Source organism: Elephas maximus, chromosome 3, assembly GCF_024166365.1.
Source record: "Elephas maximus indicus isolate mEleMax1 chromosome 3, mEleMax1 primary haplotype, whole genome shotgun sequence".
NCBI lineage: Eukaryota > Metazoa > Chordata > Mammalia > Proboscidea > Elephantidae > Elephas > Elephas maximus.
The window spans coordinates 212,386,086-212,402,052 of NC_064821.1; the positions used below are offsets into that span (position 1 = coordinate 212,386,086).

The 15,967-nt window shown below is 39.4% G+C and overlaps 1 protein-coding gene across 1 annotated transcript in view; it reads right to left on the bottom strand.

Annotated features, from left to right (window-relative positions):
• Positions 1 to 286: 286 nt before the first annotated feature.
• MROH9 (maestro heat like repeat family member 9) overlaps positions 287 to 15,967 on the bottom strand; it is a 107,273-nt gene continuing 91,592 nt past the window's right edge. The window contains exons 20-21 of the mRNA XM_049875725.1: positions 2,989 to 3,051; positions 287 to 609 (exon numbers count right to left, since the gene is read on the bottom strand). Of these exons, the coding sequence (XP_049731682.1) occupies positions 287 to 609; positions 2,989 to 3,051 (386 nt within the window). The remainder of the gene's footprint in view (positions 610 to 2,988; positions 3,052 to 15,967) is intronic.

Consider the following 15,967-nt stretch of genomic DNA (forward strand, 5'->3'; position numbering starts at 1 on the left):
CCACCTCTCACAGGGTCTGGCACTTAGAAGGTGCTCAGCAGATGCGTGTTGATTGAATCCACTTTCATGCTCCAAGTGCCTCTCGTCAAACACTTTGCTTATGTTTTTGTTTTTTTTTTTTCAATTTTATTAGTGGTTTTAATAAAGTATAGCTTCTGGTCACTGTCATAGATATGCAACAGATTTCTATATTTGAATAAAGAATTAAGAAGGGGCAGTAAAGGCTTCTAGCACCCTTCAGAAAATCAAATACAAATTGACTTGAGCGAACAGAGGGAAAGAAAAATTATCTCTCTTCTGAAATCTGCTCCAAGGCATTGTAAGACTTGACATTCTTTGACAAGAAGTCTTCATGACCCTCTTTGGTGAGGCCTTCCTTACTCCTTTTTGCATCGTTAACTCCCTTAAGGCTGGCTATCCGGCTGTAGGTCTCATCATAATGATAAATTAGCTTCAATTTTTTGAAGTAGAAGAAGTTAAACACTCTTTGGAAGGTTTCTTTAACACCTGAGGAGGTCAATCCATGGATAATCTCCTTAAAAAGCTTGTGAGTTATTTTGGCCAACTCCCTGATCAAAGGGTCTTCATCCCTCAGCACTCGGTCAGTCGCTGAAATAGCAGGAAGGCCTTTAGTTCAAGGCATCAGTAATTCTCTTAGAGCCCCAGAAACTCTGACCCCGAAGAGCTCTGACACCATTCACAGAGCCCACCCTCTCCTCCCCCATCCTCTCCTCCCCCATCCTCTCCTCCCCCCATCCTGTTGCTTCGATCAACAGCATCCAGGAAATTTCATCCTCTATCCCCACCAGACTCCATGAAAAAAAAAAATGGCAGTATTCACTAAGGATTTACCAAGTTCTTTTTATATGCTGAACATCCTGCTAGATAGCAAAAATATGCCTCCATAAGGAGGTTCAATATTGCTCATGATAATGAAAAAAGTTAACATTAGTCTAAATTGGAATAGGTCAGTTAATCAATAGGAGATTGTTTAAATTAATAATATTCATAAAATGAAATACTATGTACTTATTAAAATGCAAAGATGTATTTCTTAGCATGGAAAGTATGGTATATGAGTAGGTGAAAAAAGTTAAAATAGTTATGATTTCATTTTAAAAATAAGTATGTAATATGTTTATATTCTTTAAACATATCAGGTATAATATACATATGCCAGAATGCTAATATCTTTATTCCCAGATAGTGGGATTAGGGGTTATTACTATTTTCTTCCATAATAAAAAGACACAAAGAGAAAAAAAAAACGGGAGATTTAGAAAAGAGAGAGAAGGAGCATGAGGAGAAAGTAGGAGGAGAGAAAGAAGAAAAAAATTCTAAGAGAGGGGAAGGGGGAATTATAGTAGCTAGCATCTTTTTTTTTTTTTTAGCATCTAGCATGCAGTCAATAAATATGTGCTTATTGAATGAATGAATAAACAAATGAAAATGGAAGGAAGGTAGCCATCCTATTTTCTACCTTAAAAACCACTGCTGTTTGTAATTCTGATCCTGGCAGGGAATTTTTTTTAAAGTTGCCATCAAATAGACCCTGACTCATGGCAACCCCATGTGTGTCAGAGTAGAGCTGTGCTCCACAGGGTTTTCAATGGATGATTTTTGGAAGTAGATCATCAGGTCTTTCTTCCGAGATGCCTCTGGGTGGACTTGAACCTCTAACCTTTTGGTTAGCTGCTGTGAGAGTTAACCAGTTGCACCACTTTGAGACTCAGGTGTTGTATTGTTGTTGGGTGTTATTGATTCCAACTCAGCAACCCCATGTGACTGAGTAGAACTTTCCTATATGGTATATTTTTTTTTTTTTTTTGGCTGTAGTTTTTTTTTTTTTTTTTTAATCTTTACAGAAGCGGATCACCTGGTCTTTCCTGAAGAGTTGCTAGGTGGGTCTAACTGCCAACCTTTTGTTTAGCAGCTTACCGCTTAACCACTGGGCCACCAGGTCAATAGAGGCCAAGAGGGAAATGCCTGAGGTCCTAACATTTAGACAGGATAGATGTTACCCTTCTTTAATTTCTTCATCTACAAATGTACATTGCTATCCACTAAATAAGGGGCCCTGGTGGCAGTTAATCACTCGGCTGCTAACCAATAGTTCGGGGGTTTGACTCCACCAGTGTTTCTGGGGGAGAAAGATATAGTGATCTGCTTCCTTAAAGATTAAAACCCATTGCCATTGAGTCAATTCCAACTCAGAGCCACCCTATAGGGTTGTTCCGACTATTCCATAGGGTTTCCAAGGCTGTAATCTTTATGGAAGCAGACTTAAAAGTTCTTGACTATTGCCCTGGTGGTGCAGTGGTTAAGTGTTTGGCTACTAAATGCTATGAGCTGGAATCAATTCGAAGGCAATGAGTTTAGTTATTTATTTTTGGTATCCACTAAATCATAAATTCCCTGAGGGAAGGAACTTTGTTTTGTTTGCTGCTGTATCGCCTCCTCCCGCCCCACAAAAAGAACCAAACCCATTGCTGTCAAGTTGATTCCGACTCCTAGAGACTCTATTGGGCAGAGTAGAACTGCCCCATTGAATTTCTAAGGAGTGCCTGGTGGATTTGAACTGTTGACCTTTTGGTTAGCAGCCATAGCACTTAACCACTACGCCACCAGGTTTCTGTGCTGTAACCCCAGAGACTAGAATAGTGCTGTCCCATAGTAGACTCTGGAAAAAATATTTATTGGATGAATGAGTGAATGAACCCTCAAGTCTCTGTAGTTCCTGAGGGATCTGGGACGATAATGAGTGGTATAAATGCTGAGATTGAAACAGGGAGAGTGGGTAAGAGAAATAGAATATGCCCTTTAACCCAGTCCTTTTCCTGGTTACCCCCCTAACCTACCCACCCACTACTATTCCCCTCCTTCCATTCCTGGTACCATTATAGAGCTTATATGTGACTAGAATTACAAATAATGAATTTATTTAGACCTATACATGAATACTTCATTATAAACTCAACACTTACTTACCTTCAATCATAACTTCAATTTCAGCTCTAAGCAGTAAATGGCTGCCCAATTTTGCCAAGTACCCTATGCACAAAGTAAAATTAAAGTTACTCCATAATGCATTATAAAAATACGTTCTCTCATATTGTTCAGCAACTTTGCTTTCTTCAAAGCAAAGTATCTCTAGGTAATCCTTGATTCATTTTTCAGTGCTTTCAAATAATTACTATTTAATAAAATTCTTTATTAAAAAAAATACGTGTGTGTATAAATGAGAAGACCTCCGGTGGCGCAGAGGTTGAGTGCATGGCTGCTAACCAAAAGGTCGGCAGTTCAAACCCCTCAACTGTTCCATGAAAGAAAGATGTGGCAGTCAGCTTCTGTAAAGATTGCAGCCTTGGAAACACTTTGTAGCGGTTCTAGCCTGTCCTATAGGGCTGTTATGAGTCGAAATCGACTTGATGGCAATGGGTTTCGTTTGGTATGTGAATGTACATAGATCACAATTGTACAGCTTAATAAGTGACCACAAAGTACAAATACCCTAGCTACCACCTAGCTTATTAAATAGAATAATACTAGCATCCCAGGAGACTCCTTCATGCCCCTCTCAATCTCCTCTTGCACTGTTCACAATGCCTTTAGTGTGTGTGTTTGGCTTCTTTTGTTCAACATTTCATTTGTGAAACTCATCAGTGTTCTTGCACGTAGCAGTAGTCCATTCATTTCCATAGCTATGTGGCAGGGGTTGGCAAATAAAGTTTTGTTGAGACACAGCCATGCTCATTTGCTCATTTGTTTACATAATGTCTATGATTGCTTTCCTGCTACAAGGACAGAGGTGATCAGTTGTGACGAGACCGTATGGCACTCAAAGCCTAAAATACTTATTGCCTGGCCTTTTACAGAATGAGTTCGCTGATCCCTCCTACATGGTATCCTCTCTTATGAATGCCCCATATTTTACCCATTCTGATGATGGACAGTTGTGTTGTTTCCAATTTGGGGCTATTTTGAATAATGATGTTATTATGGACATCCTTGTACATGAATTTTAGAATATATTTGTATGTATTTTTTTTTTTTTATTTATGTATGGTATGTAACTAGGGAAGATTTCCTAGGTAATAGGGTATGCTTATGTTCAACTTTAGTGGTTATTTCCAAATAGTATTCCAAAGAGCCTGTACCACTTTTCACTCCCATCTTAGGTGTATCCATTGGTCCATGTCCTCTTGGACACTTGACATTGTTATCTTTTTCGTTTTAGTAATTCTCATGGGTGTGGTTTACAATCACACAGTGATTTTTTTAAGTCAGTTTTATTATTACTTTTTATTCATTGTGTTTTGAGTGAAAGTTTATAAATCAAGTCAGCCTCTCATTCAAAAGCCTATACACACCTTGCTATGTACTCCTAGCTGCTCTCCACCTAACGAGACAGCACAGTCCTCCTCTCCACCCTGCATTCCCCATTTCCATTCAACCAACTCCTGTCCCCCTCTACCTTCTCATCTTGCCTCTGGACAGGAGCTGCCCTCGTAGTCTCATGTGCCTACTTGAGCCAAGAAGCTCACTCTTCACTAGTATCCTTTTCTGTCTTATTGTTGTTGTTGTTGTTAGGTGCCGTCGAGTCGGTTCTGACTCATAGTGACCCTATGCACAACAGAAAGAAACACTGCCCGGTCCTGCGCCATCCTCACAATCATTGTTATGGTTGAGCTCATTGTTGCAGCCACTGTGTCAATCCACCTTGCTGAGGGTCTTCCTCTTTTCCGCTGACCCTGTACTCTGCCAAGCATGATGTCCTTCTCCAGGGACTGATCCCTCCTGACAACATGTCCAAAGTATGTAAGACTCAGTCTCACCATCCTTGCCTCTAAGGAGCATTCTGGCTGCTCTTCTTCCAAGACAGATTTGTTCGTTCTTTTGGCAGTCCATGGTATATTCAATATTCTTTGCCAACACCACAATTCAAAGGCATCAGCTCTTCTTCGGTCTTCCTTATTCATTGTCCAGCTTTCACATGCATATGATGTGATTGAAAATACCATGGCTTGGGTCAGGCGCACCTTAGACTTCAGGGTGACATCTTTGCTCTTCAACACTTTGAAGAGGTCCTTTGCAGCAGATTTGCCCAATGCAATGCATCTTTTGAGTTCTTGGCTGCTGCTTCCATGGCTGTTGATTGTGGGTCCAAGTAAAATGAAATCCTTGACAACTTCAATCTTTTCTCTGTTTATCACGATGTTGCTCATTGGTCCAGTTGTGTGGATTTTTGTTTTCTTTATGTTGAGGTGGTATCCATACTGAAGGCTGTGGTCTTTGATCTTCATTAGTAAGTGCTTCAAGTCCTCTTCACTTTCAGTGAGCAAGGTTGTGTCATCTGCATAATGTAGGTTGTTAATGAGTCTTCCTCCAATCCTGATGCCCCGTTCTTCTTCATATAGTCCAGCTTCTCAGATTATTTGTTCCGTCCAATCCCTGTCTGAAGAGGTGGCTTCAGGAATGGTTCCAGTCTTGGGCTAACAGAGCGTCCTGGGATCATGACCTCCGGGGTCCCTCTAGTCTCAGTCAGACCATTAAGTCTGGTCTTCCATTAGGTCTGGTCTTTATGGGAATTTGAGGTCTGCATCCCACTGTTCTCCAGCTCTTTCAGGGATTCTCTGTTGTGTTCCCTGTCAGGACAGTCATCCGTGGTAGCTCTAGCTCTTCTGATCTGAGGCCAGTGTAGTCTCTGGTTTATGTGGCCCTTTCTGTCTCTTGGGCTCATATTTACCTTGTATCTTTGGTGTTCTTCATTCTCCTTTGCTCCCGGTGGGTTGAAAACAATTGATGCATCTTAGATGGCCACTTGCTAGCATTTAAGACCCCAGACACTACTCACCAAAGTGGGATGCAGCACGTTTTCTTAATACATTTTATTATGCCAATTAACCTAGATGTTCCCTGAGACCATGGTCCCTGCTACTCTGGCCTTCAAAGCCTTTGACTGTATTCAGGAAACTCCTTTCCTTTTGGATTAGTCCAGCTGTGCTGACCTTTCCTGTGTTGTGTGTTGTCTTTTCCTTCACCTGAAAGAGTTCTTGTCTACTATCCAGTTAGTGAATGCCCATCTCCCTCCCTTCCTACCCTAATAACCATCAAAGAATATTTTCTTCTGCGTTTAAACTTTTTCTTGAGCTCTCATAACAGTGGTCTCATACAATATTCGTCCTTTTGCAGCTGACTAATTTCACTCAGCATAATGCATTCTAGCTTCCTCCATGTTTTGAGATCTTTCACAGATTCATCATTGTTCTTTATCATTGCATAGTATTCCATTACATAAATATGCCATAATTTATTTATCCATTCATCTGTTGATGGGCGTCTTGGTTGCTTCCATCTTTCTGCTATTGTAAACAGTGCTGCAATGAACGTGGGTGTGCATATATCTGTTCATGTAAGGGCTCTTATTTCTCTAGGAAATATTCCAAGGAGTGGGATTGCTGGATCATATGGTAGTTCTATTCCTAGCTTTTTAAGGAAGCACCAAATCAATTTCCAAAGTGGTTGTACCATCTGACATTCCCACCAGCAGTGTATAAGTGTTCCAGTCTCTCCACAAGCTCTCCAACATTTATTATTTTGTGTTGTTTGGATTAATGCCAGTCTTGTTGGGGTGAGATGGTCTCTCATTTTAGTTTTGATATACATTTCTCTAGTGGCTAATAATCGTGAACATTTCCTCTTGTGTCTGTTAGCATCCTGAATGTCTCTTTTGTGAAGTGCCTGTTCATATCCTTTGCCCATTTTTCAATTGGGTTATTTGTCTTTTTGCAGTTGCGTTTTTGCAGTATCATGTAGATTTTAGAGATCAGACGCTGATTGCACTTGTCATAGCCAAAAACTTTTTCCCAGTCTGTAGGTAATTTTTTCACTCTTTTGGTGAAGTCTTTGGATGAGCATAAATGTTTGATTTTTAGGAGCTCCTGGTTATCTAGTTTCTCTCCTGGTATTTGTGCACTGTTGGTGATGTTTCATATACTGTTTATGCCATGTATTAGGGCTCCTAGCATTGTCCCTATTTTTTCTCCCAAGGTCTTTATCATTTTAGATTTTGTATTTAGGTCTTTGATCTATTTTGAGTTAGTTTTTGTGCATGGTATGAGGTATGGGTCTTGTCTCATACTTTGGCAGATGGATATCCAGTTATGCCAGCATCATTTGTTAAAGTGGCTGTCTTTTCCCCATTTAACAGACTTCTGGCCTTTGTCAAATATCAGCTGGTTATATGTGGATAGATTTATGTCTGGATTCTCAATTCTGTTCCATTGGTCTATGTATCTGCTGTTGTACCAGTACCAGCTTATTTTGACTCCTGTGGTGGTATAATATGTTCTAAAATCAGGTAATGTGAGGCCTCCCACTTTGTTCTTCTTTTTCAGTAATGCTTTATTTATCTGGGACCTCTTTCCCTTCCATATGAAGTTGGTGATTTGATTCTCCATCTCATTAAAAAATGTCATTGGAATTTGGATTGGGATTGCATTGTATCTATAGATCGCTTTTGGTAGAATAAATATTTTTACAATGTTGAGTATTCCATTCCTTGAGCAAGGTATGTTTTTCCACTTATGTACATCTCTTGGTTTCTTGCAGTAGTGTCTTGTATTTTCCTTTGTAAAGGTCTTTTACATCTCTGGTTAGATTTATTCCTAAGTATTTTACCTCCCTGCGGGCTGTTGTAAATGGTATTGCTCTGGTAATTTCCTCTTCGAAGTTCTTTATTGGTGTAGAGGAATCCAACTGATTTTTGCATGTTTTTTTTTTTTTTTTTATCTCGTATGTTGATACTCTGCTGAACTCTTCTATTTGTTATGGTAGTTATCTTGAGGATTCTTTAGGGTTTTCTGTATATAAGATCATATCATCTGCAAACAGACGTACTTTTACTTCTTTCTTACCAATCCAGATACTCTTTACTCCTTTATCTAGCTTAATTGCTCTGGCTAGGACCTCCAACACAATATTGAATAAGAGTGGTGATAAAGGGCATCCTTGTCTGGTTCACGTTCTCAAGGGGAATGCTTTCAGACACTCTCCATTTAGGATGATGTTGGCTTTGTATAAACGCCCTTTATAATGTTGAGGAATTTTTCTTTTGTTCCAGTTTTTATCATGAATGGGAGTTGGACTTTGTCAAATGCCTTTACTGCATCACTTGATAAGATCATGCAGTTCTTGTCTTTTGTTTTATTTATATGATGGATTGCATTAATTGTTTTTCTAATGTTGAACCATCCCTGCATACCTGGTATGAATCCCCGTTGGTCATGGTGAATTATTATTATTATTTATTTTAATAATTTTTATTGTGCTTTAATGAAAGTTTACAAATCAAGTCAGTCTCTCACACAAAAACCCATACGCACACTGCTACACACACCCAATTACTCTCCCCTCAATGAGGCAGCCCACTCTCTCCCTCCACTCTCTCTTTTCATGTCCATTTTTCCAGCTTCTAACCCTCTCCACCCCCTCATCTCCCCTCCAGGCAGGAGATGCTGAATTGTCTCCAGTGTCCGCCTGATCCAAGAAGCTCACTCCTCTCCAGCATCCCTCTCCAACTCATTGTCCAGTCCAATCCATGTCTGAAGAGTTGGCTTTGGGAATGGTTACTGTCCTGGGCCAACAGAAGGTCTGGGGGCCATGACCACTGGGGTCCTTCTAGTCTCAGGCCATTAAGTCTGGTCTTATGAGAATTTGGGGTCTGCATCCCACTGCTCTCCTGCTCTCTAGGGGGTTCTCTGTTGTGTTCCCTTTTAGGGCAGTCATTGGTTAGAGTTGGGCACCATCTAGTTCTTCTGGTCTCAGGATGATGTAGTTTCTGGTTCATGTGGCCCTTTCTGTCTCTTGGGCTCATAATCGCCTTGTGTTCTTGGTGTTCTTCATTCTCCTTTGTTCCAGGAGGGTTGAAACAAATTGATGCATCTTAGATGGCTGCTTGCTAGCGTTTAAGACTCCAGACGCCACTCTTCAAAGTGGGATGAAGAATGTTTTCTTAGTAGATTTTATTATGCCAATTGACTTAGATGTCCCCTGAAACCACGGTCCTCAGATCCCTGCCCTGCTACCCTGGCCTTCAAAAAAGGCCTTCAAAGCACTCAGTTTATTCAGGAAACTTCTTTGTTTTCAGTTTAGTCCAATTGTGCTGACCTCCCCTGTATTGTATGCTGTCTTTCCCCTCACCTAAAGTAGTTCTTATCTACTATCTAATTAGTGAATGCCCCCTCCCACTCTCACTCCCTCCCCCACTCGTAACCACGAAAGAATGTTTTCTTCTCAGTTTAAACTATTTCTCGAGTTCTTATAATAGTGGTTTTATATAATATTTGTCCTTTTGCAACTAATTTCACTCAGCATAATGCCTTCCAGGTTCCTCCATGTTACGAAATGTTTCACAGATTCCTCACTGTTCTTTATGGATATGTAGTATTCCATTCTGTGAATATACCATGATTTATTTATCCATTCTTCCATTGACGGGCACCTTGGTTGCTTCCATCTTTTTGCTATTGTAAACAGTGCTGCAATAAACGTGGGTGTGCATATATCTGTTCGTGTAAAGGCTCTTATTTCTCCAGGATATATGCCAAGGAGTGGGATTGCTGGATCATATGGTAGTTCTATTTTTAACTTTTTAAGGAAGCACCAAATCGATTTCCAAAGAGGTTGTACCATTTTACATTCCCACCAGCAGTGTATAAGTGTTCCAATCTCTCCGCAGCCTCTCCAACATTTATGATTTTGTGTGTTTTGAATTAATGCCAGCCTTGTTGGAGTGAGATGAAATCTCACTCTAGTTTTGATCTGCTTTTATCTAATGGCTAATGATTGTGAACATTTCCTCATATATCTGTTAGCTACCTGAATGTCTTCTTTAGTGAAGTATCTGTTCATATCTTTTGCCCATTTTTTAATTGGGTTATTTGTCTTTTTGCAGTTGCGTTTTTGCAGTATCATGTAGATTTTAGAGATCAGGTGCTGAACAGAAATGTCATAGCTAAAAACTTTTTCCCAGTCTGTAGGTAGTCTTTTTACTCTTTTGGTGAAGTCCTTGGATGAGCAAGGAGCTCCCAGTTATCTAGTTTTTCTTCTACATTCTTTATAATGTTTCGTATACTGTTTATGCCATGTATTAAGGCTCCTAACGTTGTCCCTATTTTTTCTTCTGTGATCTTTATCGTTTTAGATTTTATATTTAGGTCTTTGATCCATTTTGAGTTAGTTTTTGTGCATGGAGTGAGGTATGGGTCTTGTTTCATTTTTTTTGCAGATGGGTATCCAGTTATAAGCCAGCACCATTTGTTAAAAAGACTGTCTTTTCCCCATTTAACTGTTTTGGGGCCTTTGTCAGATATGAACTGCTCATATGTGGATGGATTTATGTCTGGATTCTCAATTCTGTTCCATTGGTCCATGTATCTGTTGTTGTACCAGTACCAGGCTGTTTTGACTACTGTGGCGGTATAATATGTTCTAAAATCAGGTAAAGGAAGGCCTTCCACTTTGTTCTTCTTTTTCAGTAATGCCTTATTTATCTGGGGCCTCTTTCTCTTTCATATGAAATTGGTGATCTGTTTCTCCATCTCATTAAAGAATGTCATTGGGATTTGGATTGGAATTGCATTAAATGTATAGATCGCTTTAGGTAGAATAGACATTTTTATAATGTTAAGTCTTCCTATCCATGAGCAAGGTATGATCTTCCACTTATGTAAGTTTCTTTTGGTTTCTTGCAGAAGTGTACTGTAGTTTTCTTTGTATAAGTCTTTTACATCTCTGGTAAGATTTATTCCTAAGTATTTTACCTTCTTGGGGGCTACTGTAAATGACATTGATTTGGTGATTTCCTCTTTGATGTTCTTTTTGTTGGTGTAGAGGAATCCAACTAACTTTTGTATGTTTATCTTGTATCCCGATACTCTGCTGAAGTCTTCTATTAGTTTCAGTAGTTTTCTGGAGGATTCCTTGGGGTTTTCTGTGTATAAGATCATGTCATCTACAAATAGAGATAATTTTACTTCTTCCTTACCAATCTGGATGCCCTTTATTTCTTTATCTAGCCTAATTGCTCTGGCTAGGACTTCCAGCACAGTTTTGAATAAGAGTGTTGATAAAGGACATCCTTGTCTGGTTCCCAATCTCAATGGGAATGTTTTCAGGCTCTTAAGGTGATGTTGGCTGTTGGCTTTGTATAAATGCTCTTTATTATGTTGAGGAATTTTCCTTCTATTCCTATTTTGCTGAGAGTTTTTATCAATAATGGGTGTTGAACTTTGTCAAATGCCTTTTCTGCATCAATTGATAAAATCATGTGATTCTTGTCTTTTGTTTTATTTATGTGGTGGATTACATTAATTGTTTTTCTAATGTTGAACCATCCCTGCACGTCTGGTACGAATCCCACTTGGTCATGGTGAATTATTTTTTTGATATGTTGTTGAATTCTATTGGCTAGAATTTTGTTGAGGATTTTTACGTCTACATTCACGAGGGATATAGGTCTATAATTTTCTTTTCTTGTGGTGTCCTTACCTGGTTTTGGTATCAGGGATATGGTGGCTTCATAGAATGAGTTTGGTAGTGTTCCGTCCTCTTCTATGCTCTGAAATACCTTTAGCAGTAGTGGTGTTAACTCTTCTCTGAAAGTTTGGTAGAACTCCGTAGTGAAGCCATTCGGACCAGGGCTTTTGTTTTTTTGTTGGGATTTTTTTGATTACCTTTTCAATCTCTTCTTTTGTTATGGGTCTATTTAGTTGTTCTACCTCTGTTTGTGTTAGTTTAGGTAGCTAGTGTGTTTCTAAGAATTCATTCATTTCTTCTGGGTTTTCGAATTTGTTTGAGTATAGTTTTTCTTAGTAATCTGATATGATTCTTTTAATTTCAGTTGGGTCTGTTGTAATATCGCCCCTCTCATTTCTTATTTGGGTTATTTGCTTCCTCCCCTGTTTTTCTTTTGTCAGTTTGGCAGGTGGCTTATCAATTTTGTTGAGTTCTTCAAAAAATCAGCTCTTGGTCTTGTTAATTCTTTCAATTGTTTTTCTGTTTTCTATTTCATTCAGTTCAGCTCTAATTTTTATGATTTGTTTTCTTCTGGTGCTGTGGGTTTCTTTTGTTGCTCTCTTTCTATTTGTTCAAGTTGTAGGGATAATTCTTTGATTTTGGCCCTTTCTTCTTTTTGAATGTGTGCATTTACTGATATAAATTGGCCTCTGAGCACTGCTTTTGCTGTGTCCCAAAGGTTCTGATACGAAGCTTTTTCATTCTCATTGGATTCTATGAATTTCTTTATTCCATCCTTAATGTCTTCCATAATCCAGTCTTTTTTGAGCAGGGTATTGTTCAGTTTCCAAGTGTTTGATTTCTTTTCCCTGCTTTTCCTGTTATTGATTTCCACTTTTATGGCCTTATGGTCAAAGAAGATGCTTTGTAAAATTTCAATGTTTTGGATTCTGCTAAGGCTTGCTTTATGACCTAATATGTGGTCTATTCTATAAAATGTTCTGGGTGCACTAGAAGAGAAAGTGCACTTGGTTACTGTTGTGTGCAGTGTTCTGTATATGTCTATGAGGTCAGTTTGGTTGATTGTGGCATTTAGATCTTCCATGTCTTTATTGAGCTTTCTGGATGTCCGTCCTATCCTTCACCGAAAGTGGTATGTTGAAGTCTCCTAGTATTATTGTGGAGCTGTCTATCTCACTTTTCAATGCTGGTAGAGTTTGTTTTATGTATCTTACAGCCCTGTCATTGGGTGCATAAATATTTAATATGGTCATATCTTTTTGGTGTATTGTCCCTTTAATCATTATATCATGTCCTTCCTTATCCTTTCTGGATTGAACTTTAAAGACTATTTCGTCAGAAATTAATGTTGCCACTCCTGCTCTTTTTTGATTATTATTTGTTTGATATATATTTTTCCATCCTTTGAGTTTTAGTTTGTTTTTGTCTCTAGGTTTAAGGTGTCTCTGTTGTAGGCAGCATATAGACGGATCTTGTTTTTTAATCCATTCTGCCACTCTCTGTCTCTTTAGTGGAGCACTTAGTCCATTTACATTCTGGGTAATTATGGATACCCACTCAACCCACTGCCGTTGAGTAGATTCCGACTCATAGCGACCCTATAGGACAGAGTAGAACTGCCCCGTAGAGCTTCCAAGGAATGCCTGATGGATTCAAACTGCCGACCTTTTGGTTAACAGCCATAGCACTTAACCACTACGCCACCAGTTATGGATAGGTATGAATAAAAAAAAATAATAATAATATTTTTTTATTCATGAATTTAATGCTATCATTTTGATGTCTTTTTTTGTGTCAACAGTTTCTTTTTCCCACTTGATTTTATGTGCTGAGTAGACTTTCTTTATATATTGTCCTTTCCTCATATTTGTTATTGTTGATTTCGTGTCTGCTGAGTCTATTTTTTTCTTGTATTTTGATGAATAGGATAGTTTGTCTCCTTTGTGGTTACCTTATTATTTACCCCTATTTTTCTAAATTTCAACCTAACTTTTATTTCTTTGTATTGCCATATCTTCCCCTCCATATGGAAGGTGTATGATTACATTTCTTAGTCCCTCTTTATTATTCTAATGTTGTCTTGTTTTATATAATAACATGGTTGTTACCCTGTTTTGAGCTTTTTTTCCCTGGATTTCCCTGTCTGGGTTGACTTCTGGTTGCTCTGCCCAGTGCTCTAGCCTTGGGTTGATACCTGATATCACTGATTTTCTAACCAAAGAACTCCCTTTAGTATTTCTTGTCATATTGGTTTGGTTTTTACAAATTCCAACTTGTGTTTATCTGGAAATGACTTAATTTCACCTTCATATTTAAAAGACAATTTTGCTGGATATATGATTCTTGGCAGGCAATTTTTTTCCTTCATGTTTTTAAATATGTCATCCCATTGCCTTCTTGCCTGCATGGTTTCTACCAAGTAGTCCGAGCTTATTCTTATTGGCTCTCCTTTGTAGGTGACTTTTCATTTATCCCTCACTGCTCTTATAATTCTCTCTTTATCTTTGGTTTTGGCGAGCCTGATTATAATTTGTCGTGGTGACTTTCTTTTAACGTTTACCTTATGTGGAGTTCGATGAGAATCTTGGATAGATATCTTCTCATCTTTCGTGATATCAGGGAAGTTTTGTGCCAAAAATCTTCAACAATTTCCTCTGTATTTTCTGTTATCCCTCCCTGTTCTGGTACTCCAATCACTCATAGGCTATTTATCTTGATAGAATCCCCATGATTCTTAAGGTTTCTTCATTTTTTAAATTCTTTTATGTGATTTTTCTTCAAATATATTACTGCCAAGAGATTTATCTTCGAGTTCAGAAATTTTAGATTTTACTTGCTTAGTTCTGCTCCTCTGACTTTCTATTGAGTTGTCTACTTCTGCTATTTTATTGTTAATCTTCTGAATTTCTGATCGTTGCCAGTCTATAGATTTTCCCAGCTTATTAAACTTTTCATTATGTTCCTGAATAATCTTTCTAATTTCTTTGATTGCTTTATCTGTGTGTTCCTTGGCTTGTTCTGGGTCTTGCATCATTTCCATCCTGATGTCTTGAAGGGTTCTGTATATTAAACTTTTGTGTTCTTCATCTGGTAATTCCAAGAATCCACTTTCATCTAGAAGATCCGTGGATTCTTTGTTTTGAGAGCCTGTTGAGATGATCATGGTCTGTTTCTTTATGTGACTTGATATTGACTGTTGTCTCCGAGTCACCGATAAGTTATTGTATTAGTTTATGCTTGCTTACTGTGTCGTAGCTGCTTCCTTTTTTTGTTTTGATATACCCAAATGGATTGCTTGAGTGAGCTAGCTTGATTATTTTTGCCTTTGGAGCTCTGGTGTCCTGTTCCCAGCCGGCTAGAGCTGTTATCAGGTATATCAGTCTAGGAGTCCATTCACTTTTCTTGTATGAATTCAGGTCAGGTTTCCACGTAGTGGATCATCAAGTGTGTGGTACAGGCTCTGTCCTACAGTCTTAGGGGGCAGGGGTGCTTGGCGTATATACCGGTATCTGATTGCAGCAGGGGGTCACTCTCTGAATAACACAGGGGGCTGAGGACCAACCCCTGAGTGTCTCTGAGGAAAGCGCATCACTGTTTCCTAGAGCATGCAGATGGTTGGGTTCTGCAGAGGGACCATGGGCACCCAAAGTTTTTGGTTGGAAGGACTGGGAGGTACCAGTTATCTTTAGATCCCTGTCACAGGTAGCTGGTTGACCTGAGTGGAGCTACCAGTTCTTAGGTCCCTGATGTGTGTAGGTGAGGACCTTGTTTAATAGGTAAAGCAATGTTAAACATCAAACACCCACCTCTCTACCGCACAGCTGAAATGGTTGGAGTTTGCCAACAAGGGCCTATTCTCCCAAAATAGGCCCACACAGGTCCATGCAGAAGGGAAAGGTGCTCAAAGTCCACGGACTGTTTATGCCTGGACTGGAGCTGCTTCTGTCCTGAGCTCCCCTGGTTAGTGGAGCTAGCAAATTATCTTTTCCCCCAAATGCAAATTTTTTCTTCCCCAAGGATGGGAGGATGGCTCTAGGTGCTCAATAGGGCCTATCTCAGGCCCAGGGAATTCAGCCGCCGAAGCCAGATTGCAGGTGGGGGGGCACGTTAACATATACACAAGTACTTTGTTTTTGCCAAGAGCGCTGTTCTCCTCAGGTTCCAGAGGTGTGAGTAGGCTGTGTTGCTGGTTGCTTCTCCCTGAGGAAACTGCGGCTGAATGCTAGGACCAGCCTGCCACCGTCGCGGTCGCTCCAAGAATGGTGCCTGAGGGCTCCCCGCGATTCAGGTCTGGTAACTCCTCTGTGCTTCTGGATGGTCTTTTTATCCCCCTGCCCCTCAGTTCGTTTTCTAAGTTTGCCGTTCACGCTCAGGGCTTCCGGCTTGTCATAAATATACTCGTTTCACTTGTTTTTGGGAGTTTTTGTTG